Source organism: Drosophila subpulchrella, chromosome 3L, assembly GCF_014743375.2.
Source record: "Drosophila subpulchrella strain 33 F10 #4 breed RU33 chromosome 3L, RU_Dsub_v1.1 Primary Assembly, whole genome shotgun sequence".
NCBI lineage: Eukaryota > Metazoa > Arthropoda > Insecta > Diptera > Drosophilidae > Drosophila > Drosophila subpulchrella.
Window position 1 is genome coordinate 25,460,316 of NC_050612.1, and position 27,210 is coordinate 25,487,525.

Below are 27,210 nucleotides of genomic sequence, written 5' to 3' on the forward strand. Positions count from 1 at the left end.
AATGTCCTGCTGCCATTGCTCCTGGCTACTGCTCCACATGGAGCTCCGCCTTCTCCTGCTCCTGCTGCCGCTCTGCACAATTTGGTTACGTGTTTGACCAGCGGCGATTTTTCATGGCAAGGCATTTTTTTTTTTTGAGGGGCGAGTAAGGGAGCTTTCGGGTTTCCCATACATTAATGGCATTGCAAATTTGTATTGCAAATGTGCAAGTTGTGGCCAAGCATGAATACGGCCCCCTCAGATTCCACCCATAAATTTAATCGCATGTGTTGCCCCGAAATCTCGTGCAACTCAATTGTCGCAGCATATCCTTTTTTTGGCCGGTCAAAAATTGACCCATTAGGGTCAAAATGTGGCCTGGCAAACAGATGGAAGGGTATGGCTTAAGATTTAGTTGGATTGCACACAGGGAAAGAAATTGATAAGATAAGATGATGAATTTGATCATAAGATGATACAATTCTCAGTCTTTTTCTACTTAAGAAAGTATTGAGAGAATTTCCAAAGAGAGGACATATAAGTCAATCCCTTTCTCAATATCAAGATAAAATGATTCAGTGCTAAAATATAATGCTTAATAAATTTACCCTTCTTAATCAAATTGATACTTTGGTGTTTTTTTTTTCTGCGCACTCAAAATCGAGATAAAGCGATACAATCAGCAAGCTGGTGATTAATATAAACTTATGCTCCAAGAAGCCTAAAGAGACTTGCCATAACTAAGACAGACGGACTACAACTTTGCCTCACTATAATTTTAATGACAGCTCAACTTTTGCATTAGCATTAGCATATTTGATTAAAAAGTGTCATTAGGCTCGGCTCCTTAGCTCCTCAGATCCTCAGCTATTCTCTCCACCAGGAGTAGCTGGCTGCATCATTTCACGCTTCACCGGAAGTTGCACAAGACGCTAAAAACTTGGCGCACTTGCTCACATTTTAATTTCAACTAATTGCCGAGAATCAGGGAATCATCATCATCATCGCTCTGCCCCTCCTGGCCGTTAAGTAATTAAGGCGTTGCACTTTGTTAGCTTTTCAGAGATTGTCCTGCAACCTGTCCATCTGCACTAATTGTTAAAAGTGTTGTCCGCCGACTTGATTTGTATGTAGATTCAATTTTCCTGCTCCCGACATCAAAGCAACGCTGATGAGGTCGGATTTGGACTTGGCCATCTGAGCCAACCGTCTGAGTCACCTCTTTCGCTGACTAATTTGCTTTTAATTAATATAATGACTCCAAGTTTGACAATTATCCGTGATGTTGAGCGACCGCCTGGAAAGGGTAAATAATCAAATGGTTCCCAAGAAAGTCAACTTAGTCGAACTTCACTCAAAGACATACAATTAGCCGACTGGCGAAGAATCCACACTGTTTGTTCAAGATGCTAATGAATGTCCAACTTTAGAGGGGGGGGGGGCTAAAGGAAACTTTTCCATAAATACGAAATGAGATATAGAACTTACGCACTTGCGAACAGCTAAGTGATCTGAACAATGGAAACATTTATAAAGCTTTTTCTGATATCTTGTTCGGGCTCTCTTGTTCGAGGTGTTCGAACATTTTAAGCCTGCCAGCCCCCAAAAAGTAAAGTTTCCTCTTCACAGAAGTTATGCCAAGAAAAATACATTTCACATAAAGCGGAAAAAGCCTTCATCAAAATATATACAGAAAAAACAAAAACAAACACAAAGGAAACAAAAAGGACACAGCAGCAACAAAAAAATGGAAAAGGAAAATCAACTTTGATTTAAGTTTACCAAAATGCTTAGCAATTGCCTTGCTTTTTTAACTTTTTGTTTTGAATTCATTTTTTTTGAATTCGTTGTTCTCTTTCATTTTTCAGCTGTGTGGATTAACTGGCAACAAAATATTTTTTTTTTTATTGCTTAGCAGCGCTGATTTGCACTCTTGTGTCCCTCGGTTTCAGTCGCCCCCCAAAAAACCCAAACCCTGGGACAGGGAAAATTCTGGATTTTGTTGTCACTTCAACACACAAAACATAAAATACACAAGAGTCGCGTCGAGTCGGGCCGAACAAAAATCCACTTGAATTTTTTACACTTTATTTTTTGTACATTTGCAACAAGGCGAATAAAAAGAGGAATTTTCCCTTACAGCCCCCCGTTTCATTTTTTATTTTTTTTCGCTGTTGCTCTTCGCGCTGTTTGCACGCGAAATTTGTGCTTGTCTGCCTTTCGGCTTGTCAGCTCGCATGTTGCATGGTTTTAGGCGGGATTTGTTTTGCCGCACCCCCTTTTTACCCGCCCCTTTGGAATAGCGTCAACTACAAAGGCAACAACAACAGCGGCAATAGCAACAGCAACAGCAACAGCAACAGCCCAAGCCGCAATTTGGACACCCATCCTGTCCGAACCCTCGACGGGCTGAGGGTTCTTTCTGGTTCGGGTTCGGGAATTAGACATTTGGCAGGGTTTTCAGACCGGGGACTCCCACCCCACGGGCTTTCCCAGCTGGAGGGTCTTAATTTTCAGCATTGTTGATGTTTTGCGTACAGCACAGAAACAACAGATGAAGAGCCGTAGAGCAAGGGTTAAGCTAGGCCTTAATTAATTCCTTGGCGGCGGGGTTAAAAGGTAGAGAGTATACAAACATAGAGGCTGTTGTGTTGGGTTCGGGGAAAGAAAGTTTCAGTTAAAGTATACGAGGTCTAGAAAAAATGTGCCTGTCAAACTCTAGACCTAAACAATTCGCGGTAGCCCATAAAACCAAAGAATTCGCGTTAGCCTCTAGATCTAAAGAATTCACGTTTTCTGTAATCTATTTTAAATTTTAAATAATTTATATTAACGGGCAAACACTTTAATTGAATGAATAATATTTTATTTCCAAAACTTCTATTTGAAAAGGTCAACTTAAACTCTACTTTTTATTAAATTTGTTACCTATCCTTCCTATAATTTAAGCTTTAAATATATATATGTCAGTTAACCATGTAGGCATCATAGAACTATACAGAATAAGAACTCTCTTAATTTGTTCTCAATTTACAAATGTAAAACAATGCTCGAAGCCATCGAGCATTACCGCATTTTTAAATCGTTTTCAAGCACCGGCTTACATGTGGTATAAGCCCCGTTTATTCCCGCCACACTACGCTCTTTGGCGAGGCCCCTGCTGCCGCTTTTGGCCCTGGAAGGTCCTTACTTTTTGTGGTTATTACTGTATATTAAATTAGCATAAATGATTTTTAATAATTATGCCATTGAAGCCGGGCGCCCTCCACCTCGAGTCCCCCGTCCCCACCAACAGCTGGCACCCACAAATTACAATATAATGAGCGAGCAAGTGCAGCGGAAATTCCCTCATTTTTTTCCTGTATATTTTTCGGTTCAGTTTGAATTTTACATTCCATCCAGTAACGGGCAGCGCGGGCCGACTATTATTTTTATATAATGGGCGTTGATGGGCGCTGATTCCGAATCCCTGATGCCGCCCACCGATGTCGATGTTGATTTTCATGCAAGAGTGCACGAAGCGATTCTTGCAAAAATGTTTTTTAATTGCACTTAAAATTTTATTTAAATGCCCCGCACACATGTCGAGGCAACGCAGCTGTAGCCACATCTGAACTCTTCACCGAGGCTTTCGAGTCGGTATTTATGGAATGTTTACTGATTTTTAAATTCAATATTCAGTATTGTACGAATTTTCACAAGTGCCACTGATTGAAGTGGCAGCCACACTGAAGAAATAAGTCATATGCAAAAATAAATTCCCTTGATAACCATTGAAACACTAGTACTAATCATGCCTTATATTTCATTTGCAGGCTGCGCTTTCGTCAAATTTGGTTCGCAGCAGGAGGCCCAGTCAGCAATAACCAACCTACACGGAAGTCAAACTATGCCGGTGAGTAGGGGTATACCAATTTATTTATAAACGACTTTGATGGTTTATTCGAAATGGGGCTCCCAGCACCTTTGTGAAATTAGAAAATTGTGTTTTTCCCTGGCCAAGGCATCGTTTCTTGATGGCCCTTCTGTGCGAATAATACGAAAATAATGAAATTTCAAACCTGAAGTATGCATACTCAAGTTGTTGTACTCGACGTTTGGTGTTGTTGTCGATTCTCATCGTTGAAAAGTACTTAGCCAACTTCATTTAAGCTACAAGTGCCCGACCGCCCCGAGTTTCCATGATTTATAAATAAAATTAGAATTAAATTAAATGTCGTATTATTATTATTTTTTCCTTTTACGCCGCACTTCAATGGCAAATCAAGAAGCTCGTTCTACTCTAATTTTCTAAAAAAAAAAAAGGAAAACACAAAGAGAAAGTAAATCAAAATAGCTTTGGGCATAGGAGAAGAGAAAGCCGAGGAGAACGTGGCAGGGTTTCCCGCCAAGTGACTTCATTATGCTCGAATTTTGTAAGGAATCACCATATATAGCCGAGATTGCGGCGCTATATAACCGAAGCCTTATAGAAGAGCCGTTAGCTCTATGACAACGTAGCCCGGGAATTATTTCTCCTCTTTTTTTTCTTGCTTTGCTGCTTGCGAAAAATAAATGAAATTTGCATGACACTTGAGTTATTTTGCACGTAAATTGCTTCTTTTGACAAACAAACAAGCAAATACACAAACCAGCTGCTGGGGGAATGGCAGTGGTAGTGGCTGAAACGCTGCCATTGTTGTATTTTCGGTGTTTACAGCCAGGCAGGCAGTCAGTGCAATCCCAAGTCTCCTCCAAGTCCCAGTGCCAATCCCAATCCAGCTTTATCCCTGGCCAAGTCCTCGTCCCTTTTCGCTCTTCACTCTTTCAGCAAACGAATTTTACATTTTGGGTTTTGTGTGTTTGCGGGTTGCTCGGCTCTCTCAAGTCGACAACTCGTTGGCGCATTTAAATTCAAATTCAAATATTGTTGATGAAATTTGTTGCTTAATTTGCAATTTAGATGCGTTTTTAAACAAACGCCGCGGCGCTTCCACAGAAATCATGTGTTTACTTAGGCGGAAGTTGATGATGATGATGACGAAGGATGAACGGCTGCCACGCAATTACAGTCTTTAGTTTGGTTTGTGTGGCGTAGGTGGGTGGGTAGGTAAACCCAATGACACTTGCCGTTGGCCAAAAGTTACACACTCACCGAAACGGACTTCAAAAACTTCAAAAATATAGCCGCAAGTGAGGCAAACAAATATGTAAAGACGGTACCAGAGCAAACAGAGAACTCCTTAAGTCAATTTCAATTTCAAAGCACAAACCGTCACATTTTATAGCTGATTGCAGTTGATACACAACAAATCAAAGTAGGGCCCCGGGCAAAATTCGATCGAAAAGGGAGGCTAAGATGAAATCTGTGTAAATTGCTATCTACCCAAGCATTACCATAATTTTTGTCTACCCTTCGCACTTTCTCCTTTCCACCTGAATGACATTTTTAGGGGGAGGACAGGAGGGGAAATATCCGCTGGAGGCCTACAGCCAACTGCACTTTACCTCCAATTACCCAGGAATGTGCCTCACACACATTCCTGCACCTTTTGCCCCGGGCGTTACACGCTTGGAATGTCCTGTGCCCCTTGACCTGTCACGCCCCCTGGACTAACACAACACACAGCTGCAATTTTTCACCTGGCCAATTTTTAAGATGAGCAGGACCCCCCAAAAGACGACGCTGGCAAATTGCTGCTGTGGAGGAGGAGATGAAAAAAAGACGGCTGCAAAGCAAGTTGTACATTTTTCTACTTGCTTTTTTAATTTTAAGAGCAAGTAATTTATTTTTTTTGTACCCACCTTTTTTTATACCTGCCTGCATTAAGCATTTTAATGTCAGTTTTGCCCTCGGTTCCACCCACTAACCCTCTGCGCGGCTGTAATTGCAATTTGGCATTACGACTGCGGTGCGGAAGGAGCTTGGAAGGGGTTTGGAAGGGGTTTGGAAGGGGTTTGGAAGGGGGTTGGAAGGGGTTTGGAAGGGGTTTTGGAAGGAGGTAATTAGCGCAAAACGACGCCAGCTGCTGTGTTGTATAAAAATTTTTAGCTGCCACGCAAAAGAATTCCACACTTTTTCCTCTGCGTAGCATAGGTACATATATACATTAATTATATGGCCAAGTGCAGTGGGGATAGAGTATTGGGGGATGGGGGTTTGAGGGCCCGAATTGATTGCCTACCTGCAGGCGTCAAAGTTGCGCCAGACAAAACCGCAAGTTAATTTTAAGCTTAACAAAGTCCACTTCCAACACCCCGGCTTCCTCTTTGGCTTTCATGTTGATGTTCCGTGCTGTTCTGTTACCACAGAAAGCTTTTAAAAAACGAGATGCAGAGGAAGAACATTTTTTGATTACGCCAAACCTTAAGCAGCTTATGAACGCCCCCGGTCCAGGAATGGAATGGACCAAGCGCTCATTAAAAAGGAATTTGCAGGGCGAAAATGGATGGTCAGAATGGAAAACACCTCCTCATCCCTCACACGTTCAGTCCCTTGTTAATCTCTTGGCACTCAACATGTTATAAGTCGCTTTTAGTGCGGTTGGCAAACGTTTTCTAAATGCAAAAAAAAAAAAAAATGGAAGTAGATACAAAAATACAACACACTGTGTGCGGGGGGAGACAGAGCGAAAAAAGTTTACAGTTTACAGTTGTAAACAATAATTTCGTATTCACTCAACACCCACACACACACACGCACACCGCCATTTGCATAAGCCGCTGATGCGATTTTTTGCTGTCCATGAATGGGGGCGCGGCTTAGAAGTGGGCGTGGCCCGAACACTTGTTAATGAAAGCGCGCGCATGCATTAAAGCTGCCTTTTCCTCTAAATGCTTTTGATTGACGAAGCGCAAAAGCCGCGCAACATGCATAGCCAGCAGGGGAATAAAAAAGTATAAAGCGAAAATAGAATTTAAAATAAAAACTGTCACCCTCGGTGAAAAGAATGGGGAACGGAAATGAAAGCAACGCCCGTAAATAAATTCCTCAAGTTACTGGCAGAGTTACTGGAAATGAGGACACACAGCAGTCCCGCACCTTTGACAGCGTCGTTATTCCGAATAAATTAGTCAATTAGCATTTCTATTTTTATTTGTTCAGCTGGGTGCAACCACAAATAGTGGCCAATATGGTTTGGGGTAGGGAGAACCTTGTCACACCTTCTTGCCAAACAGAAACACATGTTCCCAGCCAGCGAACGCAGTCACCATCATCATCAAAGACATTCTTCCCAGTTTGCTTGGTGCGCATTTAAATTTCAAATTAATTTCCCGCCATGTGAAGCTGAAGCAAACAAAAAGTAAAAAAAAAAAAAAAGGAAAGATTGAAAGAAATAAGAAATCTGCAAGCTGACAACGCACATAGCGGAGTGCCAGATAAATACGAGGAGAGTCCGCGCTGTCCCAAAAAATGATATGCCACCTCCCTTCCAACCCATCAAACCTGTTTTCACAGTCATTTCGCAGAACGGGCGCCGTAAAATATGCAAAAGAAGAAACATTTTTGCGCGCAGCTCGATTTTTTCTTCTCCTACTTTCGCCGCCCGGCTCCTTGGTCGTTTTGTTTGCTCTGCTCATGGCTGGATTGACGCAACATATGCCACATGCCAGTGCCATCGTCGAATGTTGTGCGACTGCTTGTTGTTCTTCTCGCTTTTTGTTTTCCTCCCCAGCCCCGATGTGTGTGTGCTGTGTGTGTCTCGCATCAATTATGCTTTTATTTATACAACAATTTTCGTTCTGCTGGCCGTTCAATTTTCGTCAGTAGTCGACGGGCAGAACGAGCAAGTCGAATAAGAGCGCGCTGCCTTAATGCGACTTGACAAAAATGGCGCCCAACGTGGGGCATTGCTGTGCCGTAGAAAAATGGCGCCCAACGTGGGGCATTGCTGTGCCGTACAAAAATGGCGCCCAACGTGGGGCAGAGCGTTGCGGCTGCTCTTGTATATGGTAGATGGGGGTAGAACCATGGTGGAGTGGGAGTTTCTTCTTCTTAACGCTTGAGCGACGCCCAAACACACACACACACACACACTCGTATCGCACCTTGGCGCGTCAAGCTGACGACCAAGAGAGCGTCGGTTGTTCTGGCCCGGCTTTCTATTTTAATTCACACGCCATTGTTGCTCAGCGCCTAAAAGAAGACGAGGCGAAGTTGAATTTCTAATGTGCAGCAGCTGCTAACAATGGAAGTTGGGGCAAATCGGAGTGGCAGGTGGACGGGACTGGAGGGAGATTGGGGGCGGGGGCTGAGCTGATTGTGTTTTGGCTGCTTGTTCTTGCTGTTAGTTGTTGTGTGTGGATGCGTGGGTATTGTATTCTTCTTTCTAAAGCATACTTATGTGCGCGTTTAAGCAATTTTTAAATCGCTGTTGTGCCTGTGTGGAAATGGTCGAATAACAAGCGACGCCACCTTAGACGTGGCAAGTTGGGGGGGTGGGGCATTTTCATGAGATTGTGGCTTCCAAAATACTTGTAAGTGAATTTGAAGGCCAGCTGAATGGGTATATTTATAGTAAGTTGTTTTAACTTAATTGAAAACCATTTTCAATTGCCAGTAAAAAAGGCACTTAGAATATCTTAAAATGCTTTTCCCTGGTACAAACCTTTTCTTCAATTTGTAAAAAATTTGAATAGTTTCAGTAATAAGTATGGTGAAACTAGGTATTGTATCAGGATAAGTTCAATATGTGATCTCGAAAGAGATCGAATAGTGTGCGGATTAATGCAAACTGGTCAAACCTAAAAAGTAAAAAAAAAATTTGAGCAGAATCATCAATCTAACTGCAAGTTCTGGAAATAGATAATACCGAAAAAAGATAAACATCTAATTTTTAGAAGCTTAGCTTTCTTATTTAGCCCGAGTGAGGGACATAAATCATGGATAGATCGGCTAAGCCAAGTCGACTCATCCACCACTAAATCATGCTTGATGTTTAGCATATTAGACACATGCACAGGGTGGCAATGGTAACCCATCGCACACCGTCTTAATATTGATTTGCAGCCAATCTGATATCCACTCAGTCGCTGGACCCACCCCTTCTGCTTTCAGGCTCCATCAATTTCAATTTCACTCCGGCGGCAAATCCAAACAACGCCTGCCTCATACAATTTCTGCCACAGCCTGCAGACAGGTCCACACCATCCAACCATCTCAACTCTCTCTTCAGAAAACCTTTGGGTTTACCTTCGCCTTGGCCAGGGCATCGGCGTTTTTAGGTAAACTAATTTTCTTGCTCAATATCTTGACAGTGAAATTGGCACGCGGCAGAGTTGCCAATCAAAGCCCACACACGGCGCTTTCTCCTCTTCCATAAAGGAAGGGAGCCCGCTGTGGCACCTGTTTTGCTATTGACATCACGTTCCATGGTCCAGGACCCACTCCTGCCATCCAAGGACCTCCTACCGACTTCTAGCCTTAACTCTGGATGGAGTGGACATAAATTTTTGGTTTTAGTCTCCGGAAATTGAAGCAAGTCGTCGGTTGGCAGTGCAACGGCTTTAAGAGAAATCTCGCATTTCCTTGCCACATAAAAGAATCACTGGTAATGGCTTTCTTCTGGGGGCCTTCCGCTCATAAAACGAAGTCATGGCTGCTAAAAGCACAAAACTTCCGGCCTTTTTGTGTCCGAATGCGCGTGCATCATTAAAAGCGACATTGGAGCCGAAAAAAGTGTGTGCGAGTGTGCAACATAAAAAGTGCTGCTGCAGCTGCGTCTGTCTCTCCGTGTTATAAACAATTTTAATAGACTTGCTTAAGGGCAAACATTTGCAGGTGACTGGGCTGTCCTGCCCCGTTCCCTGGAGGAAAAACACTCCTCCTGCGAAACATTGTGAGCTTGCAGCAGCTGCAGCTCCATCATCATCCATGATGGACCCCCATTGTCTTTTGCATTTCTTCGTCTGTTTCGGCTACGTGCTTCTGCAGCTTCTGCTGCTGCTGCGTCCAATGCGGCGGCTACTTAATTTAATGCACGTCTGTTTGCATAAACCCAAACCTTATTGAATCGACGCCGGCAACATGCAACGAAGCAGCTTGCAGCGGGAAGCTTGCAACGCAGCATCATCAATGTATGGGCACGTTCGGTTGCCAGCGAATGATGAGCAAACTTCAATGCTCCTCCTCGTCTGCTGCATAAACTTTAATGAGCCACACGAACTGGCCAGGAGAAATTGAATGCTGACGTGATTTTCGGCACTCGGAAGGCAGCCCTGCGAACTGGGAAAAGTTCAGGGAAATGACTAAAGGAAACTACAACCTTGCCTGCCTTTGTTTGTTGCATACCTTGAGGGGCTCTGTCAACCATTTGGCTTTTGCATTTAAGAGGGTAAAACCCTTTCCAAACAACCCCCCAGAAAAAGAAAGAGGAAAGCCCTCAAGGAGCAGGAAGGCTGCTTTAGATTTCTATCACACACCGAGACCAAGCCAAACACTTCAAGCCAAAAATGGGAAGCCGGGCCCAGCCTTCTTCCGCCTTACGTGCCAATGATGACAATTGGTTTTCTTTCTTACCCTGGCTTCGATTTCTGCAATTTCTTTCCTTCGTTTCGTTTCCTCTTCGGTGTTTTTGTTTTGCACGTCGTCGTCAGTTTTTCGCCGCTTGTCTACAATTTCAATAAAATTTTATTAACGAATTCCGGCGAATGGTCGGCGGAATCGGCGATGACAAGGCAAAGGAAAAGCCGGGCAGACTGCACAGACTGTGGACACTTTTATACCTCTTATACCTCCATCCCCCCCCCCCCCCCCCCCCCCCAAGGAATCGATATTATTATTACAATAACAACGAAACGGAGAGTGGGGAGTTGGTTCTTCGAACTGTAGCAATTGCCTGTCAGCATTGTACTTGTCGATTTTGCAGCTTACTTTGCTGGCATTGCATACTTTTAAGGCGCTTTGACAATTCTTTTTATCTGCGCCCAGGACGATGCCAAGGACTTGGCTTGTTTGTTTGTCATTTACGCCGCCTCAGAACCGCCCTTTTCCTTGGCCTCCCTGGCGGTTTCAGTTCGGTTCGGTTTGGTTAGGGCCAAGTTGAAAGCCCGCAGTTCAATTCTCAATGGCGCAGCAGTTTTTCTTTCCTTCTAATGGCGGCGTTTCCGTTTCCCGCCCCCTCGTTTTCTTCGATTTTTTTGCCGCCCAAAAGTTGACATCAATTTTTGTTCAATTTTATTATTTTCATCTTCATTTTCACAGCGCCAAATCTATAATTGTATTTATGTCAACCACTTTTTTTTGCTCGTGAATAGATGATGTGCTTAGGGTCTCCCTTAGTGGCTCTGCGGCATTATAATAATGACTTTGCTTTTGTGATAACGACTTACGGAAATGTTTGGGCATGTCATTAGCGTTTCGTAAGAAATTTGTCTTCAAACGATATTATTAATAGACAGTGGAAAACTGGGGGGCGTCGGTTTATTTATGGGGGCGCCAGCGTGTATGCAAAGTAGTAACTGGCTGCCCGGGAAATTTATATGCAAAGTTATAAGTGCAATATAAATTAAATGCGAGTAGTGTGTGTGAGGAAAGCTAAAGGACAAAGACAACGTTGCATGAGTAATGTCGTCTTGAAAGCCCCGATATGCCCAATATGAAAATGCAATCTTACTTAAAGCCGGCACAACTTTTCCTCTTTTAGCCTAAGTCTAAACATTTTCGACTTTCAAAAGCAAAAAACCAAACAAGCCATGGCCAAAACTATCAAGTGTAATCAAGTTGGCTAGCCTGGAAGCAGCAAGTACCAACTACCAACTGCCAAAGTAAAAAGCTGCTAAAAAGCATTAGGGCACTGCACCTCCGGGCAAAACTAAAGACGGAAGTCGGCAGACATTAGTGCCAAAAGTGCGTCACAAACAATATTTCCGTATCAGGGCAGTGGAACTAAAACGGAGGCAAAAGCCTAGACACTTTTTAAGAGATTAAATTTTTCGGTCCTCAGTTGTTTTTCCCCCAATCCTTCGAGTGTGTGTGTTATTGTGTCTGCCCTCCAACGAAACTGTAACGAAACATTACGGCCAACACACATACATAAGAGCACATATACGGAAGTTTTCCGAAACAACAATGCCGGGTTTTTGGTGGGGTTTCGGGATTCAGGATCCGGGAAAAGGGGTTTGGGGCTTGGGTTTCGGGGTTCGGGGACTCCAGGACTGTGAAGGAACCTGCAACTAAAATCGCCAGCAGCATTTTTGCGTTTGCGTTGTTTAAACATGCGCAAAGTTCAGGGTTTTGAACTTTTATCAAACATACGGCAAGCCAAAATGTAGGGGGATGTGTGTGTGTGTGGGGGGGGGGGGTTTCAGGACCTGCCCAAGAGCAAGGCGAGACATGCAGCATACTTTTGGGATGGCCCGCAAATCTATATCGTCCTGGCAAAACCCCCCTCACCCCCTCTTTTCAGGATGTAAGAGCAACTATCAGCGCCCTGGGGCCGGGCTCTTGTTATTCCAGCTTGGCTCGCTTCCTTTTTTGGGGAAATCACCCTGCCAGATAGAACAGCCGAAAGGACATTAAGGAAATTACCAAAATTAGTAATAGCATATAAATTACCCAAGGGCTCTGGCTCTGGCTCTGAAGAGTTATGCAATAGATAGAAATTAAAATTTTACCCTACGCCTTCGCTATTGCATAAATATTTCATGAGACTCGCGGCTGTTGCCGCAAAAAAAAACTTGACAGCTGTCAAAACTTGGCGCGTTCTGCTTGAAATTTACATTGCATACATTTCCGGGCTGCTCCTTCGGCAAACGGCCTTCAATTTTCATTAAACTGGGAGCCACAGCAGATCCTCGAGGACTGTCAGAAGTTGTCCTTGGTCCCTCCTTGGGCGCAACAAATAACGAATTTCACAATGGAATCTCTTAATCCCAATGAACTGCGGAGATCCAGGTCCGTGTCCCTGTCTGCTGGCTGGAAAAACAAACGTTGCAGGCATTTACTTAATCGACAAGGGATTAGGTCTGGCCAAGAACCATCCGCTGTGTTGCTTTGTTGCCCTTCGGTTTCGTGCCCACTTTAAATTGAGAATTATTGTCGCAAACAACAGTTGGACTGTCTGGTATGGGGGGGGGGGCATTCCAGTTCCCCTCCCCTCAGATAAGGATATATTGTGTCTCACGCAGTTTGGACAGCTTTAATCTCGGTCCAAGCTGCGGACTGAGCGCGCGTACGTGCTTAATTTTGTTTGCACTTTTAAGCCAGCCCCGGCTTTGGCCATTTGGCCATCTCCTGACTAGCCACGCCTGCAGTTGGCCTGCAAAAATCACGCAATACGCAGGAGGGGTGTCGTAGCTGTGTGGCGGCAGAGGTGGGGCAGCGGGCAGCGGGCAGCCGCCGCATGCGCTTGGCCAGGGATTAGCGCTGATTGAAATTGCAAATGAAAATTTATTTTTACTGTGCCCGGGTCGAGACCAGACCATTTCCCACTCTCCAAGCCCCCAATGTTAGTTTAGCTTAGCTCCTCACCAGAACAGCAAAAATGGTGGACCGCCTGCGGGTCACAGCTCTCTGACCCCCTCAGCCCACAGCCCACCGCCCAGCCCATTGTATTAAAATTTAATTGAGTTACTGACATTTTATTTTTGTATAATTAAATTAAGCCCCAGCTTAGCGTTTGATTTTAATTTGTGCGACATTTGCCTGGTCAGTCAGGCTGCTTCCTCTGCATTAATGTGTCACAACAGCAGATGCATACCCCCGCCAATTAGATGGCCATAAATTTGTTTTGTATAAATATTAATGCGACTGCCGCAGGATTAGTTGCAGAAATTATGTTCGCCAGTGTTGTTTTTTTTTTTTTGTTTTTTGTATTTTTATACGGCTGTTTAAAGCCTAGGCGATGGGGCATAATTTATTGGCAGCCAGCCAAAATGGTCAACTGAGTGGTGTCTGTTTGCACAGCTGTGCTCGGCCAGGAGCTTAACAAATTGATTGGGGATTCCCAGCTTGGGGGGATGGGGTCCAGAAATTAATATTCCCTGGCAACACAAACAAACGCCAACACACCGATAGGAATCTTCATTGATGTTGGGGCGAAAGTTTCGCTAATTAAGAAATGCCGGGTGGATCACAATGTGAGGGAATGCTCTTCGCATTAGCCATGGCTTGCCTAAGCAAATATTAACCATCCGCCATGTAAGCCGCGCTTTTGCTCAGCCACTTTTTTAATAATAAAAATTTCATTATTTCAACAAAACCAGGGGGTGTGCGAATCGCCCTTTGCATGTACATACAACGTTTTTAATTAAAAAATCCTTTGGTCAAGCAATTACCGGGGCACATTAAAATAAACACGGAGCCAGGAGGACGCCCAAAAGAAAGCGGACCCTTGTTGGCACATTATTAAAGCGAAATGTATTACAAGCTAAGCTTTCATCTTGCAGGGGGCTTCAGGGGTTAGTGAAGGGGGGGGGTCAGTTGCCCCCAGTCTGACCTAAGTAAATATTAATAATACATATTAATAACGGGCAGGTCAGGCCAGGCGCTGCCCTTTCGGCTATTTGCACGTAATTCCTGTAGTGCATAATTATGGCCACCAGATGCCAGAGACCAAGGCTTATTGAGGCATTAGGCAATTACAAATATTTGCCATTGCAAGTCTAATGCGGACTAAGCTGGCTGGTAAGAAAAACGCACGGCTTACGGCCTCCATCTACATATCTCATACGCCCCGTTGCCACACAAACACACCTTTTCGCCCAAGATTTATGGCACACTTTTAGGCGCACTGTCATTAGAATCGGAATTAAGCCCACGCAACGTCATTGCCTTCCATAGCCATTGCGGGGCTTACTTAAAAATTACATAAATTTTGCTTTATGTGCCTCGGGGCCGGGCCTAAGCCTAAGCCCAGGCAATCTTTTAAAAACCCATCCATAAAGTATGCAATTAAATTTTCACTTAAACGATTATCACATAAATCCCCACACAGAACACACACACACACACACACGCGTATATAGAGGCCAGGACGAAGGACCAGAGTCAAACGTGTTTGCATTTAAATTAAAAGAGCCATTTTTCTTCGACACGGCTACGATTAGAGAGGAGTGGAGCGGTCCTGGTGCCGAAGGACCACAAAGAGCCCGCCCACCTTATGATAAGACCATTACAGCGTCTGCAGGAGAGGCCACGTATGTCCTGAACCGCAGCACGCCCCTCACGTACGGCCAGGACATACACACATACGTACCATACGAGCCCCAGCGAACCCGTTGTATATATATTTGCTTATGTTAATTGCCGTTGAATCCATTTCCATTAAGATGCAAGTCCTGCCGCTGACGATAATTCCACACACAGGTCCTGGGTCCTGAACCAAAGGACCAGGGAGGCTGGTGGCATAATTGCTTACGGTTAAGGGAAGAGCGATGGAGGACCAAGAGGGCCAAAAGTATGCCTTGACCAAGGAGCGAACGTTAAGACCGACCCATCCTGGCTGCCGTTGCCTTTCAATATGCACAGCAATATCCTTGGGTAAACACAGATCCTGGGCTCTGGTCCTTCGCCAGCCTCAGCCATTTTATTATACAATAACAAAAAAGCTCCGGCATACCAAGTGGCGCACTAATACCGAACCCAACGCCCCTCTACGCCTGCCAACCAACTGGAATCTCCGGAACGTGCTCTTACATATTAGTAAACTTCATAATTTTTAATTGATACATTAAATTTCGTGCAAATATTGATCGAGCTGAGTAGTGCTTGGATCGGTTTGGTTTGGTTTTGGTTATGGTTTCGGTCTGGGGCATCGTCTTAGTTGAGTGACAGCTTAACGATGTAAAGCCCGGTTTATTATGCAGGGCAGGCTTCTGCCAACTGGGATTACTTGGCCAGGGCTCAGAAAGTAGGCAATGTTTGCCTACTGGAAATGGATGTATAATGTATTAATAAACTGTCTTTCGGGGCTCCACTTCGAGTCACACTGGGTTATCCCTTCCTCATGGGTTTCTTTAAAAGGCCTCCACAAAGTTTACCTCATCTTTGACTCCAACAATTCATATTTCGTAGGTAGACAATCCCTCTGTTTGCCGTCTGGGGGCCAAAACACTCAAAAGCAATTTGCCCGCAGAGCCAGTTTTTCAAGCTTTCCGCTCCTTTTACTTGACTTTTTTCGGCACTCTCTCTCTATCATCGCCAGGCAACGTTTGGCACTCAACCGCAAATGCATTTCAACGTAAAGTTTTTAAACAAATATTTGCCCAACTTGCAGTCGAGCCGTGCTGGGTTTCGTTTTTGGGGTTTCTTTTTCTTTTTCTTTTTTTTTTGGGGGGCGGAGGCCGTCGTCCTGGCATTCAAACAATGCGCTGGCAGGAGGGCAGGAGTCCTGGCTAGCAGTCCAGTCAGTCAGCCAGCCATAAAATGAGCAACGGTGCGCCGTGCGGTATGCAACAGTTTTTTCTCTGTGTGTGAGTGTGAGTGTGTATCCTTGTGCACGCTCCTTTCATATTTGCAACAGAGAGCTGGCCAACAAATGGCACAAGAATTTATTTGCAACTGTTGCGGCAGGTCCTTCTGGCTGCCAGCTGGAAACTCTATAAATGAATGTCCTTTTGATTTTGTTCAACGAGCCTAGCGAGCGACTCAATTCAGCGGTGGCTCCTTTGTTTTCCTCCTGGCCCGGCATTCTTTTAGGCAATCCCGGGCCGCCTACAACTTTCCGGGGCCTTCTTTCATTCCCAGCTGGAGAAATGGAGAGCAGGATGGCGCTGGTGGCCAGTGTGTGTAGGAATGTTTTAATTTGTTTTCCTATCCGGCAGCGCTCAGTGTCGCTTTCGCTTCGCTTTTTTATTGCCTTATGCCACAGGCCCTGTTTGATTGTTTGCCTCTGCCACTTGTTTATATGTGCGGCCGCTTCCTGCCCCTCGCTGTGCTGTTTGCATTCATGACACACACGATACGATAGGATGCGATGGGGAAACGCGGCATGCCATGGACATTTTCCGCTTATTTCTACTCCGTATTGTGTTGCGGTGCCGTTAAATTTCTTCCTATTTACACTCATATATATTTCATTTATTGTTTGCCCGAATGATTAATTGAAGTCGCTGGGATATGGCGGGGAATTTCAATTTCATACGAAATATTTAATTAAAACATTTCCCCTTCTTTTTGTTTCTTTCTTTCCAGGTAAGTGACGTCGTATTTTGGTGTCCTGACAAAGCCGTAAGTCCATTCGCCTAATGAACACCAGTACACACTATATACCCGTGCGAATCTATATCTATTGACTGGGATTGTGGACCGCACGCTTTTGTATTTAATTACAGAAGCAACTATCTTTCAATTATTTACACCTGCAACAAAAACCGTGTCTGCTGTGTCTGGCCTCAATGGGGTTGCACTTCTGGCCAAGCCAAACAAAATATATATCCGCTCTTTACATTGATTACCCCGTGGAGCCATATAGCCGTAGCCGGTAGTCCTTCGTCCTTCGTCCTTTCCACTCCTTGTACAGCCGTGCACAGTCACTTACTTTTGCCCACTTGACGACCGCGCCCACTTTCGATAATTAATTGCAGACATCAGTTGCAGTTGCGGGTATTTTCGGGAGTGGGTTTCAGTTTTTGTTGGCTATTTTCGGTTGCAGGAGCAGGACGAAGGACGCAGGACGAAACGGGGCAGCAATGAAGCATGCCATCAATTTGTCTCTCCGCTTGTAGCATGCTTTTAGGTGGGCAAGCAATTGTTCTGCAGACGCGCGTCGCGAACTGAACTCAACTATTCCGAACTGGAGTGAAGTGCAATTACAAATGCAACTCAAGTAGCAGCTGAAGACAATAGGGCAAGACAGTTGCTGGGCTGAGGAAAAACGCCTGAGGAAACGCTATTAGTTGGAGTGACACAGGCAAATAAGTGTGAGCAGGTGGAGAGGTGCCTCAAACTCAGTTCTGCAAGATTTGTAAATTTATTTATTTTTAAGTTTCCCTAGAAAAAATAAACGGATGCAACAGAAACAGCTGGGATTCCGAATTCACCCCAAAAAGGTGTCTAAAAGTATGCAGTGGAAAAAAATATTCTTGCATACTCTTAGACATTTTTAAAAATGTTTCATAAAACTGTATTGATTTTTTTGGGCAATGGAATTGGTTTATCGTTTAAGAACTAATTAACACTTATACAAATTCCTAAAAGTATACAGTAAAAATATATTCTTGCATACTTTTAGACACCAATGAAATTGTTAATTAGTTTCCGACCCAATCAGCCTAAAGGTATGCAATTAAAATGCGTTGTATTGCAAAAGTAGAGTATATTCTTGCCTACTTTTAGACACCTTTATAAATAATTTCAAATCCCTTGCAATCTCTGCGACCCCCTTGATAGAAAGGTCAATAAAATTGTTAAGTCGTTTAAATCAGGCAGTCCTCTGCCAAATTCAGACACCTCTAACCCCGATGCTCCTCGTCCGACAGACAAAGCCAGTGACCGCAAATGCAATGAAAATAAATAACAATTAATAAATGCTTTGTGTCTCGGCTTTGGCTGCCTCGTCTCCCACAACGCTTAGCGCGGTTTTTAAAAGCTTAAACGTGTTGGGATCCCGCACCCCTCGACTCCTACCTCTCGGAAATTAAGTTGGAATTTCAAATTACCCTCGCAGAATAAGAACAGGGACGTGCCGGAACGTACTCCAGTGTTTTGTGCTCGCGGAATTTAATTAAAAGAATTGCAAATGTAGCTTGTGGCACTTTCGCTGGCCAACTAGTTGGGATCCCCGACTGTCTAGCTGCAGCTTTCTGAGCTGAGCTCATAAATGGCCCAGTGTCCAGTGACTAATTGCATTTTATGAATATTGCATTGCATTTACCCTGACACGAGACAAACGAGCGGCGAGCGGCGAGCGGCGAGTGGCTAAGTGGCCGCCTTCGTTTTTCGTCCTTCGAAAAAGCTAAAGCCAAACCTCAGGTGTGTCCCGCTGCAGTGCATTAGATTAATGAAACGCTGGAACGAACGTTCCAAGGGGAACCCTTTTCCAATAAATGCCAAATTAATTAAAAAATACAGCAGCTAAGTAAAGAGAAGGCCAAACTCAAGCAACCCGAAAAGGAAAAACTTGAGACACACAATGAGGTTTTCCTTCTTTCTGCCCTTTCTTATACTTTCTTTTTTCATTTATATATATATATATATATATATATATATATATATATATTTGGTATCTGCGTGTGCCTGTGTTGTATTTTCTTTTTCCCGCTTCCGCTGCTCAACTTGAAAGTGTTAATTAAAAATTGTTTCACAGTTTAGCTGCGAAAATGAAAATTGAAAAAGGCAAAGGGAGTCAGTAGTCGCCCAGACCTCATATTTTCCCTTTTTCGCTGTCCTTGCCTTATTTTTTCATTAGCCGCCTCAATTTAAAGGCCAGACCAGAGCAGAGTGTATTTATCTTGGGTTGCCAACTTGGCCAACTTGGCCAACTTGTACTTGCAGTTGGCCATATCACGGCACTTGGCCTTAAAGTGCTCCAGTGCTCTATCTGCATCGGTTGTAATTGCAACAACTTAAACCGCTTGGCTGGTCGCTCAAGATGCCAGCTCAGGCAATTGTCCAACAATTAGGTTGCATCTACAGCTTGAGAACCAAAAAGGTCCCATTTCCCCATTTCTCTGCACTTCATCCCACACTTTTTGCCGGTAAATCCCGAAAAAATCTATGCTGGCTAAAGGGGGGGAGAAAAGAAAACATAGAAGCTTTTTCATCGAAATGGTCGGACTTTCTATTTGAGTTTTTCATTTGATGCCCGAGAATAGAGCTCCAGCCGGAAGATTTGCCTCCGCCCCGCCCACTTTTCCGGCTTGGTTGTTTGTCTTGCACTGCGTGTTTTTAATTTTGCGCGTTTCGCTTGTTCTAATTGAAAGCCGCGTTGTGTGTACTTGATGGGTGGAAAGTGGGTGGGTGGAAAATGGGTGGAAAACGCTTGGAAATGGGGGGCAATGTATGCCTTGCCTGTCTTGTGTTTGTCTTAACATTTATACGCAACACACAGAGAGCACTTCCTATTTCCCTCGTAGATAAATAATTTACTTTTTGCGCACTAAGGCACAAACAAACATCGAGGACCCAGGATTTAAGGGGCGACAGGAACAACTAAAAGCGACGACGATGTCGGCATATCTTTTCTTAAGGCAAATATTTATATGTATATATGTTTGCTTATAATATAATGTACATACAACACAAGCCGAAGAAAAGCGAAATTTTTACCAACATTTTTCTGTGTGTTTGTTGATTTTGGGCAAACAAAACTTTGCACTTCCTCCCGAAAAGAAAAACCCTTTTCTTGCCTCCCCCGGGGATTTGAAAAGTAAGGGGGGTGGTTCTGGTAAAGGAAGAACTTAACGCATTTTTCTTTGCTTCTGCTTTTACTTTTCATATTTTTGTTTTCCTTCTCCTTCCTTCAGGGGGCGAAATTAAAAATTAAGTTTATTTAGTCCTGGCCCAAAAAAAGAAAAACGAAGGCTGAGTGGTAGACACATCAATTTCGGGTTCGGTTTTTCTTTGCCCTTGGGCGGTGACCTTGTGGGCGTGGCCGCATGCACTTAAACCATGTGATTGCCCAAAACTAAAAGTATGCAAAAATTCCAACGCCCAGGCATAATTTATAGTCGTGCAAAAAACACAACAGACAATTTCCCTGTGTAAGAGCATGTGATTTGTCTTGGTTTTGCGCTGAACTTTGCCCATGCAGGATGCCAAGGATCCAAGGATTCGCAAAAAATGAAGGGATAAGAGAGAGATGGCTGGCTGTATTTGGTTGGCTTGGTAAATGTCAACAGCAGACCAGACCAGACCAGACCAGACCAGGCTGAAACCCCAAACGCCTGTCGACCATTTTGACGAAATAGACAAATTTGCGTTTTGTTGCAGCCAAATGTCCTGAAACTGGCAGGACTCCGAAACAGTCAGCTTTTCCCACTGCCAGTGGGCACATGCATTTCCCCTGCAATAAATCATATGCAGAGGCGACGGCAAAGGAGCAAAAACAATGTTGCGGCAAAAAGTTCCACTCCACTCGTAGGTATTTTATTTCTTTTTTTATGTTTTTTGCCTTTTGTCCCTACAACAGCAATGTGACAAATACATAAATTTGCCAAAAATGTCGCCGCCTTTCAAAAAATTTGAGCTGGCAATTTGAAATTGTTGTGTGCTGGCCCGACTTCGTCCTGCGTCCTGCGTCCTTCGTCCTGCGGCATTTAAAGTAAAAAGCCATAAATCAAACAAAAACGGCAAGTGTGAAGAAGGGTCGCGCCTGAGTTTGGCTCGATTAATTTTTAAACATTTAATCTACACACGGCCAGGGGACTTCGATTGTATCAAAAAAAGAAGGGGTAGAAAAAAGAGCTACCAAATGTTTCCCCTGTTTATTAGCCAGATTTCTTGTTGTCCGCCAGCCGGAAGCTCATTTTTCATCTCGCCCAACATTAAATTAAGCCAAGAAGAGTAATTTCTTAGCCGGCAATGTCGCAGCGCAGGCGAGGAAAATTCTGATGCATAATTCACATGCCAAAACAGCACGAAATGTTTTGCATAGTGGCGTTCCGGGTGTCGCGACGACGACAACAACAAAGTGCGAGCCATTAAATTTCATGCATGCAACTGGTAAAAAAAGGAAAATATAGAATATATATATATGTATGGAGAAAGGATAACGGCAGCTGCCACGCCCACGCGCTTTTTCCGCAGGCGGGCCCAAGAAATGAGTTTGCACTTTTGTGATGGAAAAATGCGAAAGGAGGCGGCGGCGCAGAAAGGATGCGGATGCCCCATGCAATGTTGCACCTTAAAAAATGCTGCTGAGACAGCAGACGCTGTCAGGCGAAAGGCAGGGGGGGTGTGGTGGAAAAGACGTTGCCCTGAAAGTTTTTAGCATGTTTTTCATATTTATCCTGGCAAAAAGGAGTCGGGCAGACACATAAACAGGTAGACAGGCAGCCCGGCGGGCCACGGGGCCCACTGAAGGGTTAAGATGCGTGTGCAAAATTATTTAGCCAGAGTGTCAGAATGCCAGCTAGCTGCTTCTCGCTTAAGTACTGCCCCTTCTGCGTCCTGAAATATTTGTCTGCCTTATTTATTGCATACCCCCAGGCGCACACACACACACGCGCAGCTGTGTCAGGTGTCAGTGTGCCTGCAGTTATGAAAATACTTTGTAAACATTTCCTATTTCTATTAGCGATCTTCCCTTTCAAAAAATTGCAGCCCCAAAAACTATGCAACAATGTTTTGCCAGACAAACATATATATATAATATATATGTGGGTTGATATGGGTGTGTGTTTGAAAGTTCGCCCATAAGTGCTGGGGGTATCCCTGGGAAAAGTACAAATATCTTGCCACACTTCATGCCACCTTATCGATGCTCCGGCTGAACCCGCGGCTATGGGGCCATAAATTATATTTTTGAAGTCGCAACCAGAGACAAGGGACAACAACAACAGCAGCTGAAAACTTTTTGGCAGTTATTACCAAGTGTTTTGTCTTCCCCTCCCGCTTTCCCTTTTCCCCCTTCGAGTTGCATATCTGTAAACATTTTTTGCGACTTTGAAGCACACCTGAAAAAGTTGCGGCGCTCGCTTACCTGGGCCAAAAAACTTTGACTGCACTTTGTGCTAAAAAGTTTTTGAAGGTTGCCTAGACCTTTAATTATTTTGTGATAAATGATGACATTCGAGTGCTTCTAGAGCGCAGCCAAAGGCAAAAACAATTACAAATAGAGCGGGGAAACTGCCGCGTCAGAGACCAACACTTCATTAGCACCTGTCGTTGCCAAAAGAGCAAGGATCCTTCGTAGAACCCAGGCTTTCTGGGTCCTTTGACAAAGCCAAACACGAAAATATTAGAGCAAACAACAGCTGACGATGACATGGACCCAAAGACAAAGCCTCGTATCGCTCATCTGCTTAAAAGCGCTCTAAACTGAGCAACAAGACCGCTGAAAAGTCCTGCCAGATCCTGGCAAGTCCACCTTGGGCAGTCCTGTCGATGATTGATGATGCCCTGTGACACTAATGGTGATTGTTGCTTTTTTGTCACACATCCTAGTCGATGTGAAAGGGGGGGCCCACCTGCAATTTGTTGCCAGACTTGAGCTACTTTTTCCCAGCCTATCCCCACATCCTTTGCCAGTTTACATTTTAATAGGGCTTTATGGGCGAGCGCCTAAAACTATGCAACAGCTTTTATGATTTATGACAAGACCCCGACATGACCCCAAAAACAATTACTCAAATTTCATATTTACTTCAACAAGGGATTCGCCAGCAAGTGTTTTCTGGTAGATTAAATGTGTACATCCTACGGGCTTCATTTTTATTATTTTGGATTGATTAATGTTTGGTAAACTGAAGAGGCTCAGTAGCCGATGACAGCTGTTGGCCCTTTTATGGGTAAGGTTTGTTGGGCTTATGGCTATAAAATATTGCATTTGCGACTTTATCCACTGCCTGAATGCTAATCCCCGACAAACAATCCATTAAAATACATTCCCAACGAACCGCAACAATCGCTCTGTCCCCATGTTGAAAACAATTGTTAATTAACTTTAGTGGAAAACATTTCTCCGACTGGCTGAACATTGGTTAAATTCCAAAAATTGTTTCGCTCGCCACTGAACAATTCACACAGGCGGAAGTCATGGCTGAGCATTGAACAAATGCTATTAATGTAATTTGGCATTTATTTATGCATTGCCATTAAAACAAATAGACACGCTCGGCCAGCGAATTATAATAATAATATAATAATTATAATTGTGCTGACAGACAAATGATTTTGCACCGCAAATAACAAAAATTCTGCGACTCGATTGATGAGCTGCTGTGCACTTGATGAACACTGAAAATGCATTTTTACAGCCTCATTTGCATTCAGTTGGGGGGGATATACATACATAGATAGAGGCCCAATCTGCATATAAATCATTTTAATTTATTTGACTACCACTGTTTGGTATTTTTCCCCATCAAAGGTTTTTGTTTTCTATGCGAGTTAATCTTGTAATTGGCGGCTTTTCCTTAATGGACTTTCTCCGCCTCGCCGACGGCCATTTTAATTTTAATTAAAAATCAAAAATAATTAGCTATTTGTATAATTACATGAAAATCATTTGCGCCTGGTCGCAGACATTAATATTTATTTGAAATATATTTCTCCGTTTTCCCCCCCGCTCACGGTGTCCATGGCTCCTTGTTTGTTTGTTGCATTATTTATTTACGTTTCAAACATGTGTCAACATGGCCGCTGGCTAAAAATATATGCAAATATAAATGAGCTCTGAGATAAATATATTGAAAATGGCATGGCATAGGCATACATATCGGATATACACTCACACGTGTGCCAGTGCTTTTGGCCGTGGCAGATGAATTATGTTCGCGCCAGGCCATAAATGCATATTTAATTACAAAATTAATTAACATGAAAAATAACTAAAGCAAAAGGTATTATGGCGCAAAAACACTGTGTATACTGTATACGAATAAGGTTATAAAAAGCCGTTTATAATGCAGAGCTCAGTCAGACATTGAAAAATTAAAGACAAATAGGGATTTTTTTGCGATAATACTTAATTCAATTAAATGCATTTATGGAAATTTGTTTACCATCTATTCCGGCAAGTTCTTTGCGCTCCGTTACTCCCGGCCACACAGCTCAATCAATCCAGCCGGCCTGCTGCCAATGTTCTCTAATCAATTTTAATTAAATTAATTCCTCAAATTGAACCCACATTCGGGCCACAGAACAGTCAAGGGAAAGTTTTTCCTCAAGGGGGAAACCTGTAACCCGACCGAAATGAGTTAATATTTGGCCTCTAACCGAACCCCCTGGGCAAATATCACTTACTTATGTTTAGCCTGGTTGGTAATAACTTCTGCCTCTTGGCCTCCTGCGTCTTGGCTGCTTTTGGCCAAGGGCTGTGGCGCCTGCTGTTAATGACACAACCGCAAACAAAGTGCGAAGCACACACACTAACACACACACATAAGCCCAGCTTGTTGTGTAATGGCAAAGCTCATTAGCTTTGCAGGCAAACAAGTTTTAAAGCATGCATTTAGGCGCGTTGCGGTTTGACAGCCGCCCGCCTGCAGCCTCTCTGCGTGTGTGTGTGTGTTGACACAACAATTAAAAGCATTTAAAATAAAGCATGGCACACTCGTAGGCGGCTGTAGGCGCCAGGACATCCCGACCAGGACATGCCCGACCAGACCGATCCAAACCAAACCAAGCCCACCCGACATCAGCAAATGCATAAATTCTGCCTTGCAGTTGTGTGCGTGCGAAAGTGCGTTGGTGCGTGTGCCTGTGTGTGTGAGCCACTAATTACCATGTCTTTAGCTCTGGCATGGCTTATGGCATCGCCACTAACTGTTGTTGCAGCCATAAACTCTATTGAGCAGGGGCAATTACCACAGTTACATCACATTTGCCGCGAGAAGGCAAGACATCTTACATCCGCATTCAAATCGATATCGTTATAATATTTATAATTAAATAATATATCCCTTTCTTAGTAAAATTTGAAAAAGGATAGGTAAATATTTAAAATTACTAGAAAATAAAAAAATAGTAAGGTGGAGCCCCACAAATCGCTACGGATTTAATATTACTTTAAAAATATAATTTCAGGTGCCTGAAAGTATGCAGTAAATAATAGATATTCGTCTTTCTGATTGAATTCATTTTACTTCTCAGCTTAAAATATATTGTTGCGTACTTTTAGGCACCTAAAATAATATTAACAAGTGATTTAAGAACTCCTTATTTTTATTTAAGTAAAAACGTCGGATCAATCATTTAAGCTTAGGTGTTTTTATTTAAATAGAAAAAGGGAGTTTTTATATCACTTGTATTTTATTCAAATAAAAACGTATAATCGATGTAAAATTAGACGTTTTATTTAAATAAAAATAAGGTGTTTTTAAATCACTTTTAAATATTATCTTAGGTGTCTAAAGTATGCAAAAATATTTTATAAACGCTACGCTTTTAAACACCCAAATGTTACATTATCTTGTGTTCATCATAAGGAAATATACTTTCCATTAAATCTCTGTTCTTCAGAAAGAGTAACCAAAGTTCGACCTCAGATTGCTTGCCTTGCTGCCACAATTGTTATGGCTGATGTCTAACCGAATATTGTTTGGCAGTCGTAATTATGTCCTGCCAGGAGGCATTTAAAATCGAACATTCGCCTAATGCCTGGCCACCACCCACTACTCCTTGCTCCTTACTCCTAGCTCCTTGCTCCTTACACCTTCTTGCCACGGGGCAGACACATTAAATTTTCAAGCCATGACAAACAGCAAATTTCACTTCAAACAAAAGACAAATTGCTAGAGGGCCAGGGCTTTTTCACCGCCTTCTATCAGGCGACGGCAATCTGCCGTCCCACCTTGGCACTCGCAACTCAACTCGACTTCAGTTCGCGTCAAGTGTTTGCCGTGGAGAACGAGGCGAACTTATCGAGTTTGCCCCGTTGTTTGCTAAATTGCAAACACATGCTGCTGCCAAGGATAAAACTCCTGGGCGGAGCGCAGGACAATGGCCAAAGTTAAATCAGGCGTGAAATCAAGCAGGTGTTTCAATTTTTACCAAATTGACTTGACTCTACCCGACTGACTGCCTTTGTACCTCTGAATACACCCGTCAACTTGATGAATCGATCTTGGGACCAGGTACTTTCGTAGTTGTCAGGTCGTCTCATTAAAGCGATTATTATGCATTGCATTTCTGATTATGAAACCAAATTAAAACTTATTTATGCAGTGTATGTGTGGCGAAAGGCAATCATTAAAATTGTTTTAATTTTTATTTTACTGTGTGGCATATAATTTTTCATATTTACTTTCTGACAATGGACAATGGCGATTTCGAATGCTGTCAGTCCAATGTAAAAATCAAAAAAACAAGCGACAAAAAATTAATTATATAAAAAATACTCAATAATAATAACAATAATCTGGTCATGCGTGTCTCAGTACATGCATTGATTTTCGGATATCCCTCAATTGAAAAAAGTGTAATTATTATATAATCATACGTACATATATGGTCGTTCAAAAGGACTGCGTGTGTGTGTGTGTGTGTGTTCGGTTGATTTATGAGCGAAAAGAATCGGATTGAAACCAAAAGTTGAATGGAATCATCCTCGCCGGGGATGGTCCATATTATTGCGCCTAGGACTGTGTGCATTCTGTATCTGTTTGCTGTTTGTTGATTCGTTTTTTCTCGGTATATTATGTCAAGCA

The 27,210-nt window shown here is 43.3% G+C and overlaps 1 protein-coding gene across 43 annotated transcripts in view; it reads left to right on the forward strand.

The window, feature by feature from the left end:
- LOC119553043 (CUGBP Elav-like family member 4) overlaps positions 1 to 27,210 on the forward strand; it is a 279,958-nt gene that overhangs the window by 230,445 nt on the left and 22,303 nt on the right. For all 43 annotated transcript variants that reach the window (XM_037863108.1, XM_037863109.1, XM_037863115.1 and 40 more), the window contains one exon: positions 3,795 to 3,874. In XM_037863108.1, the coding sequence (XP_037719036.1) occupies positions 3,795 to 3,874 (80 nt within the window). The remainder of the gene's footprint in view (positions 1 to 3,794; positions 3,875 to 27,210) is intronic.